We start from the raw sequence: 15,989 nt of genomic DNA, 5'->3' as shown, positions 1-15,989 counted from the left end.
TGAAATATATACTGCATATACTGTTTAAACATTTGGTCTCAAGTTGTGGATTTGGAAAAACCCAAGTCTGTCAAGTCAACATACTGTAACAAGCGCATGATACTGAATGACACATTGACCTGTCAACACTCCTGAGGATGTGTAAACAGTGATCAGGATAAAGACGGTGTCACTCCTGGCTGATCAAATTCTGTGGAAGAGAATATAAAGCATTTTAAGAGACATATGATAGCAAAAAGAGAGTTTAAACCTATAATAAAGATTGAGTGAATCCTAAAACTAGATGCAATATCTCACACAAATCTATTTTAACGGACTGCCAGGTTGTTGGTGCTTTGGAAGTTACAAGTAACATTACATTAACATTTAAAGGACAATTTACGGTATACAATTTACATTTATAATTAGGATAATCATTTAAAAATGAATGTTAGCAGCCCCTGTTGTTTTCAAAGGAATGTGACAGAACTGACTACAACTGGCACTTTAAAAGTTGCAGTTTTAGTTTAGTTTTTTTAATATTTATTGACTAACTGAAGTACATTTGTCTCGTTCTTTGCAAAAATAAATAAAAATTGTGTAGGCTATACAGTAATGCACTTTCAATAGAAGTCTATTGGGCAAGGCATTTCAGCTGGGTTAAAACAGAAGTTGAATAATGTGCTGCTTGCATTAATTCAACAAATATTTTAAAGAAAAGAATATCTAAAACATCCTGTCGATGGAAGGACTATCGTTGCATAGCATTTATACATCTCTCTTTTAAGTTGCTTGGAAAAAAGTCTATTTTGAAAATATTACAATTGAACATTGTTACGATTTTATCACATCAGTCTCATTTTAAAATTTATAATGAGGAGGTTAAACTTTAAAAAAGAGTTGAATCCCTGTGCAATGTGTTGATCCATAGACTTAGTAGATAAAAATATAAATTTACATACTAAGAACAGAAGATGCTTTATATTCTGCAGCATCTGTATGGTAATATTTCCACTCTGTACACAAATACATTTCATCTCGTGTTGCTCCAAAAAGCAAAGCAAAGGTTGCGATGAAACGCACAAAGAGAGCCTTTTTTTGTGAGGTAAGAAAAGCTCATTCCTACAAAGCGCTTTTATTGGTTGACAACTTCGACAAAAACACAAAAAAACACTTTCGCACACTCGAACACATTGAGAGCAAAATAAAAACAACCGTCTGCACCAAAACCTTGAGAAGTACTGTACAGTGAAAGGGTCAGCGATCCTGTGATAAATACAAACAGTGTAGCAGTAAGGGAAGACATAAATACAAGAATATTTTAGAGATATAGAGAAGGAGTCCTTAATACTCTCAATGCACATGTAAAAAAGTGTGCACGTGTGTGTTTGTGTGTGCACGTATGTATGTTTTCCCAACGCTGTAATGCCGTGGGAAGTTAACTAACTCACAGGGAAAAACTGGAAAGGTAAGAGAGACACCTATAGAGGGAAAGGGGGTGTTGCTAATCAGGTGAGTGCCGCTTCCTGATTGGTAGATGGTGTCCTGATGGGCAGCTGTAGTATTCTAGTTTCTTTGAGATGACTTTCAAAGGCCAGTATCGTTGTAAGTCGGGGAGGCAACTTTAAGGATGCTCTGTGCATTTTCCTCCACTAGTGGGCGCCATTTGACTTCTCCTGTTAAAAGAAGGTCCTCGCACTCAAGGGCATCAATGAACTGCATCTGTAGAGACAAGAATATTTTATTTGTGATTAAGAAAATCCTTTTTCGGTTCCTATTTTGACAACTTACCCGACACAAGAGTCATGAACTATATGATCTCAGGCTGTAATTGTAAAATGTACGATAACTTCAGTTTGACCAAAACTGTATATGCCTATGCACTTTTTTGTTTATATAATGTATTAGTAATTTTAGAATGTACAAGTTGTTCAGTAATTTACATTCATTTTGATTAAGTGTTAGCCCCTGTCAACCCTTGAATGCATCGCGTGCACAAAGTCGAAGGGGGGCAGACTGAATCCATCTTCGTTTTTATAACAGTGCTATAAAAACTGAGAACTCTACAAATTCACATCTAGTGTTTTAAACAATGAAAACTAATTAAAATGAAGATACAGTAAAGAAAAGAGTCTTGAGAACTAAATACAGACTAATGAAGAGTCTTTCTCACTATGAAACATGAGTTGATAAATGGTTAGAAAACAGATGGTTGGCTGCATTCAGAAGTTTCATACTACCACTCGCTCCTACATTGTATACTTGTTTAGTATGCAGTATGTAACTAGATGCACGATTTCCGTAAATGTTTGTTTTCTGCATTTGCCAGCCCAAGATGCCGTTTCCCACAATGCAATGCGTTTGCCATCCTTCTACAACAGGGTTTCTTAACCAGGGGGCGGAGGCCCACTCGGGGGTCTCCACAAACTTTCAGGAGGGGCTCAAGATGACTTTAAATGTTTAAAAAAAGTAACTAGCTAAACCAACTTTTACATTTATGGCAAAAACTTTGAGATGCATTAGTCCACCGAAACTTACCTATACCAACCTAAAATAGTTAACAAGACTTTACTTAAGACTTTTAAAATAAAGATAAATATTAAATTTGGATAAAAGACACAAAATACATCACCAGCAGCCTCTGTCCTATCACAAGCTTACATCAAAAAACCTAAAAAGGATTTGTTATTTTATTTCACATTTTTGTATCAGAATTTGTATCACAGAAGACTATAAAACGACTATAAAATGGCAGTTTACGACTTCATGCCATGGTATAGTTTTCTCATGATGATATGCCCACTACATCACCTCTTACAACAGTTCATCAAGCTTCTTTTGCGTCGCTCGTTTCCTTACATATTTGTTCAAATAGTGACGCTAAGCATGTTTCGGCTCTTATTTGACACTTGTTGCGCCCTGCCATGTCCACATCCCAACTCGTAAAAAACGTTAACTCAAACACAAACACACAGGCGATGAAGTCAGAGCTAGCGTGTGTTTGTCAAAAGTGATTAGCGTTGAATAATGATGCAGTCAAGAAACGCCACACAAACGCATACGCACATACACCGCAGCGTGTGACTTCATCAGTAGAGGCCATTGTAGCCATGGCGACGGGCCCACTCTGCACTCTGTCATCGGTCGCTGCCATGCTTGGTGATCTGCACCTGCGACTGTTTTCTTTTCTTTCTACCCTTTCTCACTCCACCTCTCCTGTTCCTCCCTCCATCCGGAGCTGAGCGGGCCCCTGATGCTCTGGGCCGACGGATGACGCTTATTTGTTGTTTTTTATTTTTTGCAGGATGCCTGGGAGGCACCGACGTTACCGCATGTAACACACCTCGCGCAAACGCTCCACTTCGTAAAAAACTCATGCCAGCACCTGTAATGAGCTCATGCACTGAGCAGTGATGGAGAATGGACATTGTGTATGTTGGGTCTGGGAAAAAGAGCAATAGTAACGTTTACCTTTGTACACACTTACTTCTGAAAGAAGGTCTAGAATCAAATCTAGAATCATGTAAATCAAGGTTCTTTCTGTCCAGGAAGACGAGAAACACTTATGCGCTCATTTGGGTGGAGAACTGAGTCTGTTGTTACTGCAGCTCAAAGTATTGACACAAAGTGGCGTGACACTGGTGGATCAACAGTTCCTGTTTGTGTTTACGCTTGTGTTGTCACGCCAGCCTGGCCGCAGGGCAAGGTGTGTACTGACAGAAACAGTCACAGATTCACGGAATTGCTTTCTTGGAATAGGAATGTTACGTAGCACAACCAGGAAAGTTTACAGAATAATTGCAGAATAAGAGAAAGACACGCCATTGTTTGTAACTGTAAGTTTTGATTGAAAAAAGAGAAAAATCACATTCCTGCATCTTATGAGGACGGTGTTCTGTACATACCCACACATGTCTATGTTTGCACAGGAGAGAGCAACTCTATATGCACACAAAATCTCGCACTAACCTGTTTGCGGACATATTCAACCATCAGTTCAAGTTGTCTGGGGTCTTCACACTGTCTGTTGAACAGGTTCCTCCAGAGCGCTGCGGCCAACACGCTATCGTCCGACAGAATCCCCTGAAATGGACAAACGTCAATCAAAACTCTTTAGACTCAAAGACTCTTTAACTTCTGATCAGTCCAGGCCTACTGAAAAACTGACTCGCATCAAAATGCCATCTGTTTTCACAGCACTGTGTAATACCTGAGGAGTGTATTTAAAGGCCTTGTCAACCGCAAGTTGCGACCGTTTTTACTTCCGTGTTTTTTTTATCAGAAATATATCATTTTACATTTTGAAATGGAACTGGCAGCAGACTGAGTGTTGAAGTTAACGGATGCTCCGCCCAAGCCGTCTAACATACGTCATCTAAAATGGATAGTCATTAGAGGACGGACGTGCATTTTCAGATTTTAACTAAAGATTATGAGGGCACACGATTTTTAAAAGGAAAATGACCCACAGTGGTAAACTATTCACATAAACGCTGCAATATTTCATGAAAAAAATAGACATTGTAATTTCAATGGGAATTCAAAGTCATCATTTACTCACACTCAAGTTGTTTAAAACCTGTATAAATTGCACTGTTCTGATGAACACAGAGAAAGATATTTGGAAGAATGCAACCAAACAGTTTTGGCAATCATTTCTTTGTTCAGAGTGTAGAAAAGCAAACAGTTCTGGAGTTCTTTTCCCAATACCATTGTAATTTTTCCTACTATGGTAGTCAATGGTGGCCTAAGAACTGTTTTCCCACAAGCATTCTTCTAAATATTTTTCTCTGTGTTCATCAGAACAAAGACATTTATACACATTAGGAACACGATGGTTAGTAAATAATGGCAGAATTTTTATATTTGGGTGAACTGTCCCTTAAGCCACTTACCTCATCATAACCAAAAATAGCAGCGTAGAACGTCTCGGTCATCGCCTTCATGCTTTCTTTTCTGTTAGCGGCATCAATCTGAAAACAAAGACATAATGTATTTAGACCAATTTTTTTTAACTAGTGAGAATGCCTCATCCCAAGTCTTTCTAATGAGCAAATATCTGGCCATCTTGGTCACATCAGAATCGGTCCAAAATGCTGTTTGGTTGCTCAGCTCAAATTGTCACTGCCAGTAAATATCCAACATGTGGAAAAAACGCACGAATCTAATCCCGGAAAACAAAAGCAGGGATGGATCTCAAGCGAAAGCCCAGCCAGTTGCTCCGATCCGCATGCCTCTAAACACGCACACGCATATCGGCCGCAGACACCAGCCCTTAGGAGATTTGGGTGGGTAGATTTTCAAAACAAAAGTGTTTATTCTTAAATCTTGTATGTCGTTTTTTCTGCATGCTCGGACGGGTCACTGTGTGTGTGTTCGTGAACGAATGGGGCAGGAAAGCACCTGTGCATAATTACACAGACCTGCACATAATCAATCTCATCTGGCCCGGTTTTAACTCAACTCTCGTCTTTTCTGTTCGCTCTTTCCCCTTTATGCTTCTCCCTCTAAGTATTTTAATGCAGTATCGAGCTAAATTTGACAGTTTTAAGTGAATAGCTAGCTAACAACAACAACACATCTGATATAAAAACAACAGAATGGTGGCACTACCACAAGGACAGGTTAAGAACGCATAGGGTGGTTTGCACTGACCCAACATTAACATCCTTGCGTGTTTTCCTCCCTCCGTCTGCCCTGATCTCTCTCATTCATCCATCTTCATCTCTTCATCCCCCCTCCCGTGTCGTGACGCAGGTCGGTTAAACCAGACGTGGATATTTAATCCCCAGCACTAATCAGGCCAAAGGACCAACACTTGCTGGAGGCAAAATCTCTGCCCTTCACTGGCAAATTAGTGTCGTATCTCACTTTACCGTCATTACTAAGGGTTAGAAAAACTCTAAGAATCACACACACTCGAGAGAAGTTCGAGGGGGGCACAATTTTAGCACAATTAGGCCAAGTAACCTAACCGTACGGAGGATTGAGCGAGTGGTGGGGGGGTCCATTTCCAGCGCAACTGGATCTCAATCCTACAAGGTGGAGCAGTAACGGACCTGTCAGCCGCGCTGATTACAGTCCATTTACGCAGGGTTTTTCACAGCTTAAAAAATAACGTTTTTAGTGGCGAGCGCAAAAGGAAATGCCTCCTCGCTTCTGACCTGTGAAAGCAGACTTCCACAACAGGTCAAAGCGTGTGTGTCTACATAGAACCTATGGGCTCGGTTACGCACCGAAAAAATAACCTGTTAATGCTCCGAGTTATTCCACTGTCACTTTATCATGGTGCTGTGACAAGAAATGTATGTGATATTGTTGCAAATCAAGCTTTCGAGTTCAACTTTTAAAAGAAGGGTTCAATGTGCCAATAAATATGTAAATAAATTGTACACGTAAGAACTTAGCATTCTTCCGAGAGCAAAAAGACGGCACAAAACATATTTTTGCTATATTGTCAGATTGAATATAGAATTGAAATTGTAATAACTTAAGGACAATCCCAATTCAATTTAATAGCCCTCCAAGGGGGAAGGGCTAAAAACATTCTCCTAAGAAATGGGACATCACTACTACACTGTCATACGTCACCATATTACATCACTGATCCTATGGAGATGCGGCAATGTTTATCACAAAAAGCGACCCTTTTCAACAAAAGCTGCTCACCACACACCCCTCCATTGGACGTCTCCCGACTGCGGTTGCAACCCGCTATTTGTGATCGCATTCCATGGATCTCTCCCTCTGTCCGGGCGGAGAATCGTAAGGCAATCGCGAAAAGACAACTTGATTGTTCGGAGGCTCAGAGCACGTTCTGCTTCCCTGATACGTGATTGCATCCTGGAGACGGCCCTGGTTACCAATTACTTTTGCGGTTGTACATGTTGCGGTTCAATCGTGCAATTAGTAATGCAAATTTAAGCAAAATTTAGTGACTTTTTATAGATGTTTCAAGTATTAAAAACAAGAAACTGAACAACATTGAATTGAACATAAACAAGATGATTCTTTGTTTAAATCTTTATTAAAGCCAATGTTGGAAAATGTCATACCCCTTCGTTTGAAGTGAGGTCCTGAAAAATCTTTGTTTGAAGGGCTATATTGCCCATCCCCATCCCCTTCACCATAACCCTACAACCAAAAGAGAATTGAGATACTGTGAAAGTGAAGGGGTAAAAATGGGATTTGTTCACCCTCTTGAGGTTTCAAACCTGTATGTTTTTCTTTCTTCTGCAGAACACAAAAAAGCGTTTTTGAAAAATGTTGGTAACCGAACAGCGCCGGTACCCACTGACTTGCATTGGTTTTGTGTCTATAAAAATGAGGTGAACAGACACCACTGTTCGGTTACCAACTTTCTTCAAAATATCATCTTTTGTGTTCTGCAGAAGAAAGAAAGACATACACGAGTTGACAAGAGGGTGAGTGAACGATGACATCATTTTAGTTCTTGAACTGAATAAGTAAAGGTGAAGTGTGTAATTTCTCAGACAATAGTGTCACAAATTACACAACAATTACAGTTTTCCTACAGGTACCTAGTAAGAAAAACAGACTTGGTTTGTACTCGTCTAGGCATATCGAGCTGAAAGTATGTTAAAATCGAAAAACATTACACACTTCACCTTTAAAACATAACTCACGTCAACACTGCATATTCAGGGTTAAGTAACTTGGTCCGCCATGAGAGGGAATGGGATAGACACTTTATTACTAAAATCAGGAGAAATATAGCATTATTTATTTAAAATGGCAAACAGAGACCTGCAAAATGTATGTTCTTCGAACGAAATCTATACAGGTGGAATGAAAACTGTACAGCTTGTTCGAGAACGCCCTTTAATTTCCAGCCATTTTTGCAATGACTTTTACCCAGCAGGTCATGTTTAACGGCCGAATGAAGTCATTTCCCTTCAAGTTCACACACAGGTGTCCTAGCAGAGTAACCACAGGTGTAGTTCATCACATTAACTATGTGTTCAAACACATTTTAAACAGCTTGTCTATTGCTTTAATAATTTAAAACACACCTTCTTTTGTGACCTTTTGCGGGAAAATTTTGCTTGTGCTGTCTCTCTTCTAAATTAATGATACCTGATTTAAACCATTTTTTTTTTAATCAAATTCAACAAGATTCAAGACTAACTAAACTCTTTGCGGATGACCTGGGTTTTGTTGCCAACTTACTCTGCAGGAGACCTCTAGAAAGCGAAGGAAACAGAAAACTGACAGACTGAGATGGAAAATGAAGTCACTTTACTACGGTGCCACTCGATGGCCAATGCCAGGTTTGAGGGGTCAAATGTCTCGGTCCCAAACACAACAGCGGCCAAAACGCCCACCGCACCCCGACTCCACTCAAATCTCATTCGAAATCACATCTCGCTGCTACAGAAACCGGGCGACCGCGCACACGTGACGGAAGCGAGTTTTTGGGCGCAGTGACAGGTTAAAAATCAAACGTCCTTTCCATTTCATGCTCTTTTAATTTCATTAAATATATGAATAACTCTGAATAGGAAAGTTTGACATGGGCATGTTTAATAGGGCACTTGCAATATGTAAATATATAAACATTTTGGGAGAACACTAAATTCGGACATGAAACCTTTCTAAGTCATTGAAGAATCAGTTCAAAAATATATATTTTATATAATTACGATATTAATGAATATGTACGTATTCATATTTTTTTATAAAACAGAGATTTTCTGAAAGCTTATTAAAGCCATTTCACATGGCATGTTTTTTTCTATTTTTTTTCACTATTGCTTGATAAACCTACTGTAAGTATCTGTAATTAAATTGTTACCTTTTCTTCGTTGCATCTCAAAATCACATCAAAATGCACAGAAGAACAGATACAATCTATCTGGAATGGACACGCTGACGTGTAACAAATAAGAAAACAGTCTACATAAATATTTTTGACCGAAAATGAATTTGACACCCCTGGCTTGTACAACAGGAGACAACTTTAATATGCTTTGGCCTTTATTATTAATGTAGCGACTGCAACTCCAATGGTAAATTGATAATAAGCTCGTAAAATCTTAGTGCCCAAACAAGCACCTGAAAAACGAGAGGATTATAATAAAAGCCTTCACGAGAAAATAGTGATTTTTGATTTATGAGCTCTGCGAGAGGGGAAAGTGACATTATGGAAAAAGTCGTGGCACAACGTGGCACAAGGCGCTGATTTCACTAAACACACATACACAAACTCAACTTTCTTATTACACGCCGAGTCAACAGTTTTTCATCCCCGTTTTAAAACGATACGCTAATATATCAACCAGCCAGATTAAATGAACTACTGAAAAATGACATTTTCAATGTAAAAAAAAAAACCAAAACCGCACAGTGCAAATTGCAACGAAACCACAAAGAGACAACTTGTGTGACAAGACTTAACGCTGTTATTGCATACTAGTCAAATCTGAAGTTTTCCTATTGAAGTCTCCCTAAACAAAGCTGTCTCTATCCTCAAGTTCGAAATACAAAAAACCTAAGAGCTGTTCTCGGATAAATAAACTGCTCTTCGACTCAAAACTGCTAATATTCTATCCGACGGTCGAACGAAATCTGTCAATGGCTGGCTCGCGTCCAGCTCTCTCAAGCGCTGGCAAAAGCCCGAAGTGACTGATTAGCCGTCACTGGTTTGATCTGGTTCGTGTTAACTAGTTCACGGGGTTATGCAATACATGACCCAGGCCGCTTTATTGGGCCAGGGCGCTATATGTTAATACCGCACGCGTACCCTTGGACTGAGTTATGCTTGCCCTTCAAAGCAATACTAATTCGGTTCTATTATTAAGATTGAGATGGAGGCTAGAGGAGACGCAGGGATGTCAACAAACAGAAGTGTGGGGAATGTGAGAGAGATTTCTGTTTTCACAGCTGGGCTGAAGATTGTTCCCACCCTTTCTGACAGCGGTTCCCCCAAGGCGCCTTGTGTTGGCTTTCTGTCAGACACACACACACGAGCGCGGCAGAAGCATGTCGTCTTTACTGACCTTGTGCAGATTTAAACACCTTTTGCTTCTTCACTGGACAGCGCTCAGCTTCAAATGCCTCCACAGTCTGTAGAGCGTAGTCTTTACATCCGACCGACTATGTGTGTATGTGTGTGTACGTGTGTGTGTGTGCGATAGACAGTATTTCACTGCATACTCTTTATTATTTCCCCATTTTTTGACATATCCAAACAACATCATCCAGAACGTTTCGTATGCTATCCGCCTCACTAAACATCTGGCCGAGCACATATCTGTCGCAGGGTGTTCCTAAAAAAATAAAGTACCTAGTGCCTGATTCACAAAACTTGGGGATTGGGGGTCGCCCGATGCAGATATCTGGCCAGGAACAAAAAAAGGCAATATAAAATCAAGGTAAGAAAATATTTTTTTGTGGTTGTAAAAGGCAAATTTCGTGTCTTAAACGACGCAGAAGCCGCGTGCTGTACCGTTTTTCTCTCTTCAAATGACCCACGGCGTGTGTGCGACACTCCAAAAAGTTGAATTATTCTTATCTCAATGTGGTGCCGACCATCTCGCCCCCTTATTGCACACGCCTACATTTAAAATAACTAATATGCGCATGGGAAAGACGCGAAATGTAAATCGACCCTAAAGGTCACGCAGGTGTAGTTCATCACATTTACTATGAACGTCCCTCGTACCGTTTGACAAAGCAGAGAGGTCCAAGTACTCTATATGTGCAATGTTTTGTTTAGTAGGTGTGCATAGAAAAGTAAAATCCACTACATTTACATGTACCCATTTGGTAGACGCTTTTAACCAAAAAGACATACATTCCATTATCCTATAACTTTGTTTCTAAGTATGTGCAATCCCCTGGGTTTTTACGCCATGCTCTTAGCACAGAGCTACAGGAAAGCTAAGGAGTATTTTAAAACAGAAAAGCTAAACTGGTATATAGTGACACCCCTAATTTGACAATATTGTTTAAAGATGAAACAGGATGATCTGTAAATGTTGATAACCTCAAAATATACATAATATATCTCTGTGTACTGTGCATATAATTATAAAAACATAAACATCCATGCATATATTTAAGGACAATTTTAAATTAATTAATATTTGGTAAATATAAAAAAATACATGTAAATATTTCCTAAACATGTAAACAAAACAAAATGAATCGGTTAAGTAAAGACACATTATGTTTACACAAACACACAACAACACAACAACACAAACTTTTATTCTGGATACAATAAATCACAATTTGACTGCCCTAGTTTGAATAATCCACCTAGCAGCGACCCACCTGTCATATTTGCAGACGGACGATTTTAACTTAAAAAGCAGATAAAAACATCTTTAAAAAGAAGTTGGCTCACTCACCCCCATGATTTTGCTCCTCTGCTCCACATCCTCCCACATGGAGTGGACGATGTAACGGCACATGTACTTCCCTGCCCTGCCTTCCTGTCGCATCCGGACCAAACACATCCTACAGGAGCAGAACAGAGTGCTGACTCAAGATAGCCAAGCAGCATAAAAGCAGTCTCAAAAAGAAGTGCTTGTGTTACGCTACACTCTGTCAAGACATGCGTGACCAGGAAACTTCAGAGATCCGTGCTATTGTAATATCCACCAGCTGACACATTTGCATGAAGGAATATTCATCATGGATGTATTCGGTTGAACACATCTTGAGTTGTGTGGACAGCATGTGCGGGCCCATTAGTAGCAGTTGTGTCGAATACTACAGAAAATAACTTCTAACCAAAAATTGAAAAAAATAGCATTTGAATTAAACATAATGCAACTACTACATTTCTTTCAAAAAAGTACATCCATAACACTTTAACTCTACATGTTACCATGAGGCTGGTGTGATCAACCGACCCAGAACCAATTATTCATGTCACGACCACCTTAAAACGTCAGGTTACGTCCGCCTGCTATCCCCACAAGGATACCAAGAAAGTGATGTATTAGCCGTTAAGCACTGTTTACATGAAACACACTTGCTCCACAGGATTTACACTGGTAACAGAGAACTACATCCACATACAAAAGCGATTTCAAAAAGCAGATGAAACAACAAGCACTACGTAATTCATTTAAAATACGAGCTTGACATTTCTGCTTTTAAACCTTTCAGAAAACTTGCTCTATATACTGTTACAGTTAAAGTGTTTCCAAATCTTTTATACAAGTTAAAGATAGTTTCAGTTGTAATCAACAGCACGATGTGTTGATGTCATTTCAATGACTCCTGAAACCTTAATAAAATAGCCAAAACATTTTTCTTTGCCTCAATTTGATGAGATGAAGTCCAGAATGATGTCACAAAAAATATTGAATGGTACTGTGGTAGACGTAAATTGTAAATGAATTAATTTTGCTCATACTATTCACATATTCGTACTTAAAGCCAAAAAAAGTTCATGATTTAAAAAGGAGGACTTCTATCACATGTGTATGCATGCGTGAACTATTGGTGAGCCTGAGAGAGTCCAGATTGAGATTTCCCAGTCACTTTACAAAGTACCCAGTTAGTCACAGTGCACACGCTCCGCTGCACGCGCAAACACAAAGTAGCTTTAACCGAAAGTGTACAGAGCGTTAGTGCCCAAACCGCTCCCATTAATCATCTTTCTCTCTCTGTGATGACATCACATCTTTTCATAAACTTGGCCAACCCGGTCACCTGCGCATTAGCATACATTATATAAGCAATACCATCAGCAAAGATGGTGAGAATCACTCAAAATGCCCATTTCTACTTGCAATGTTGTTCAGAATGAATGAGTCTGTCTAGTGGAAAGCCATTTCAAATTCATCCATCAGATTCAATGCATTAACAGCATCAGGGATTCTGACTGACAGAGCCTGGCAGCGGTGGAACATCTAGAAAACACTGGCATGGAACAACGTCGCCGCTCAAAATGAAACTTTGCCCATAAACTCACCAAACATGGAGCTGTGCCACCAGGAACCAGGAGTTGAGCGTGTCGGGCAGAGAGCACTCTGGGAAAAAGAGAGAGAGAGGGAGGGGGAGCAGACGACATTAAAAGGAGAAAACGCAACATGTAGCCAAACCTATGCAAACTTGGGCTCTGATTCCAAAACCGCTATTGGGTTTACACCTGTTTTTTTCCTCAGCTAAAGAAAACAACATAACATAGCTGTAAATTGCCGAATAAATATTTCAGGTGGTGCTGAAAAGGTCCCATTACGCTCATTTCAGCTGAAGTGGGGTACATTTAGGAGTTTTACAAAAAAAATTAAATGAGACATGAGTATCTAAAAAGTGAAAGATATGGACTTTTTGTTGTCCTTCTTTCTATGGCTACTTTAAATGAACATGGAAAAAATACTTACTTTCAAAAAAATCGTCGTAGTTGATTCTCTCTACGCAGCATGTGTACATGCGCAAGGCAGCTATCTTAATTTTCTGCAAAAGAAAAGACATTTGTGACTGCTGATTCTGGCCTGTATATACACTGCCCGTCCAAAAAAGAAAAAAAAAACAGACCGCATTTAGCTTTGATTATGGCACGCATTCGACGTTGCATCGTTTTGATAAGCTTCTGCAATGTCACAATATTTAATCCCATTTAGTCCAGAGTTGTATTCATTTTTCGCTAAAATCTTGTATTGATGATGAGAACGCTGCGCAAAGTCTTCTACAGAGATCCCAAAGATTCTCAATGGGGGTTAATGTCTGGACTCTGTGGTGGCCAATCAATCCATGTATGAAAATGATGTCTCATGCTCCCTGAACCACTCTTTTAAATTTTGACCCCGAGGAATCCTTCCACTGTCATCTTGAAATATGCACATGCCATAAGAACAGAAAAAATCCATTGATGGAATAACCTGGTTCTTCAGTATATTCAGGAAGTCAGCTGCCCTCATTCTTTGGGCATATAACGTTGCTCTTACCTATTAACTTTTACTTTTTTTAGGACGGACGGTGTATATTTATCTATTTTGAAGTGAACAGGTTGTCATACATTTTTAATGTATAATTGATATTGATTACATGTAGAGGACCAAGAATAAAAAAAGGAACATGAAAACCAATACTGCGGTTTCTATGGAAAAGACAACCAAATGAACTCATCACAACATTGAAGCAGCAGATATTGAGTAGCTCTTACCCATTTGTTATATTTGAGCGGCCCAGTGAAGCCCATCGCCTCAATCAATCTGGTGAAGGCCCCCACCTCTTCCTCTGTGGCCTGCGGGGTCTCTTTGACAGCACACAGCTGGAAGCAGAGTATAGTAACACAACAGCATTATTGGGCTTTACTAAACATACACGCCTCTTGAGCAAAGTTAACCAGCCTGTGGGTTGGTTAACACATCATAGACATACAGACACAATGTCAAATGCACACTAATAAAGACATGTTACAGCTAAACTTTGTTAAGTATGTCACATTGAGAGGATACTGTTTGTCATAAAGGTGACTGCTGTAAAATACATTACAATGCAGAATTACAATTAAAGACAGCAACTACGTTAATACAATAATTTAAGGTACAATTTACGGTCAAAATATAAATATGCGTGTCAATAAAATGCGCATGCTTTTTTTGTGCATGGAAGTATTTTGTAAGTAATTGTGTACAAAGTATGCGAGACCATAAACAGACAACATATATGAACTACATTCGGTATTGGAATAATTCGCTAATTTGAAAAAATCACAATACAGTTTAGGTATTTCTAAGTGCAAGCACATACTGGCATTTGAGCAATAAATGCGTACATAATATGACAATAAGAAACCATTAACAATAATTTCACAATTCAAATTTTACTAACAAAATAACCAAGCACAACAAAATCCTAAATAGAAACCCATAGGCTGGTCATATCTTATTACACAATTGATTATAGGAATCTTACTCTGTAGTGATGTGTATTCAGGTAATATATTAAGTATGATGTACATGCTTAGTAAAAATCTGAATATAGTTCTTAAAAACTAGATTGTCAAGGGTAAGATAAAAGAGGGGTCTTTGAAGGTGCACACACCTTGCTCGTACAGTGAAGAGCTCGGCATTGACTCAAGACACCCGCTGTGATCCGGCATGCCACCAAAGCCCTGACTTGATACACATGTTGCTCAATGCCCTAGGAACCAAAAACAGAGCATGACAAGTGCATTGCTGTTTAGTTCAAACACAGTTAAGTAAAGTGAAAGGTTCACTTACAAAATGATTTATGTTTATGAACATGTACAAATTAAGCAAGTAGTCTGGATGCTTAAGTTTGCACTTGACATCTAAGACATAAAAGCAAACATACCACCCAGGTGTTGGCAAAATCATAAAACAAATATTTTGCCACATATTTAAGTAGTATACAGTATACAACATCCATACCTCTGTGTTATAGATCATGCATACTGTAGTCTGTCTATCATAATGCAAATACAAATACACTTAACAACAAGATGTCTATATACTTAAATTACATGCAAATGCAATCTGTGAGTGAAGCTTCATTTTACAAGAATTATAAATGAAAGCAACTTTAGTGTTGTCATCAGCTGTGTGAGTATAAGTTACCTTTACGTAGACAGAGCTCGATGCTGAAGCGTTTAATAAATGTCTCACGGCCGACTGCAGGTGTCGCCGATACATGATTCCGCTAAAAGTCACAATAGTTTAATATTGTAACTGTAAAGCGTGAATCTGTAGTTGTTACTCCTCTAACACGTTGTGTAACAGTTTGATTTCGTCCCACCCACTCTCCAGCAATGTCAAAAGAATCTGTTCCGCCCTTAAATTTGTCCGTATGGAAAACAGACCTGTGCCATAGTTCCGATGCTAAGGGATCTTATGGAAGGTTTCGCAACTTTAAATATTATGATAATGTTTTGTTGAACTTATAACGGTAGTAAAACCATTTAAAAAAGCAATACCTAGTCATGATTATTCCCCAGTTTATAAAGAAAGAAAACAAAACATTGGCTTTTCAAATTCTAAACACAGAGTCATTTTTAACTTGGT

General features: G+C 39.0%; 1 protein-coding gene across 1 annotated transcript; it reads right to left on the bottom strand.

Annotated features, from left to right (window-relative positions):
- Window positions 1-643: 643 nt before the first annotated feature.
- Window positions 644-15,739, bottom strand: LOC130425189 (ubiquinol-cytochrome-c reductase complex assembly factor 1). Its single transcript, XM_056751294.1, has 9 exons — window positions 15,546-15,739; window positions 15,010-15,108; window positions 14,126-14,233; window positions 13,344-13,416; window positions 12,932-12,989; window positions 11,355-11,463; window positions 4,875-4,952; window positions 3,949-4,062; window positions 644-1,701 (listed from the first exon to the last, which is right to left on the bottom strand). Exons 1-9 carry the CDS (start codon window positions 15,618-15,620, stop codon window positions 1,567-1,569), a joined length of 849 nt encoding a protein of 282 aa, XP_056607272.1. The 5' UTR covers window positions 15,621-15,739; the 3' UTR covers window positions 644-1,566.
- Window positions 15,740-15,989: the final 250 nt, after the last annotated feature.

The sequence above is a fragment of the Triplophysa dalaica genome, chromosome 6, assembly GCF_015846415.1.
Source record: "Triplophysa dalaica isolate WHDGS20190420 chromosome 6, ASM1584641v1, whole genome shotgun sequence".
NCBI classification, from domain to species: domain Eukaryota; kingdom Metazoa; phylum Chordata; class Actinopteri; order Cypriniformes; family Nemacheilidae; genus Triplophysa; species Triplophysa dalaica.
This window is presented reverse-complemented; position numbering and strand designations above follow the sequence as displayed.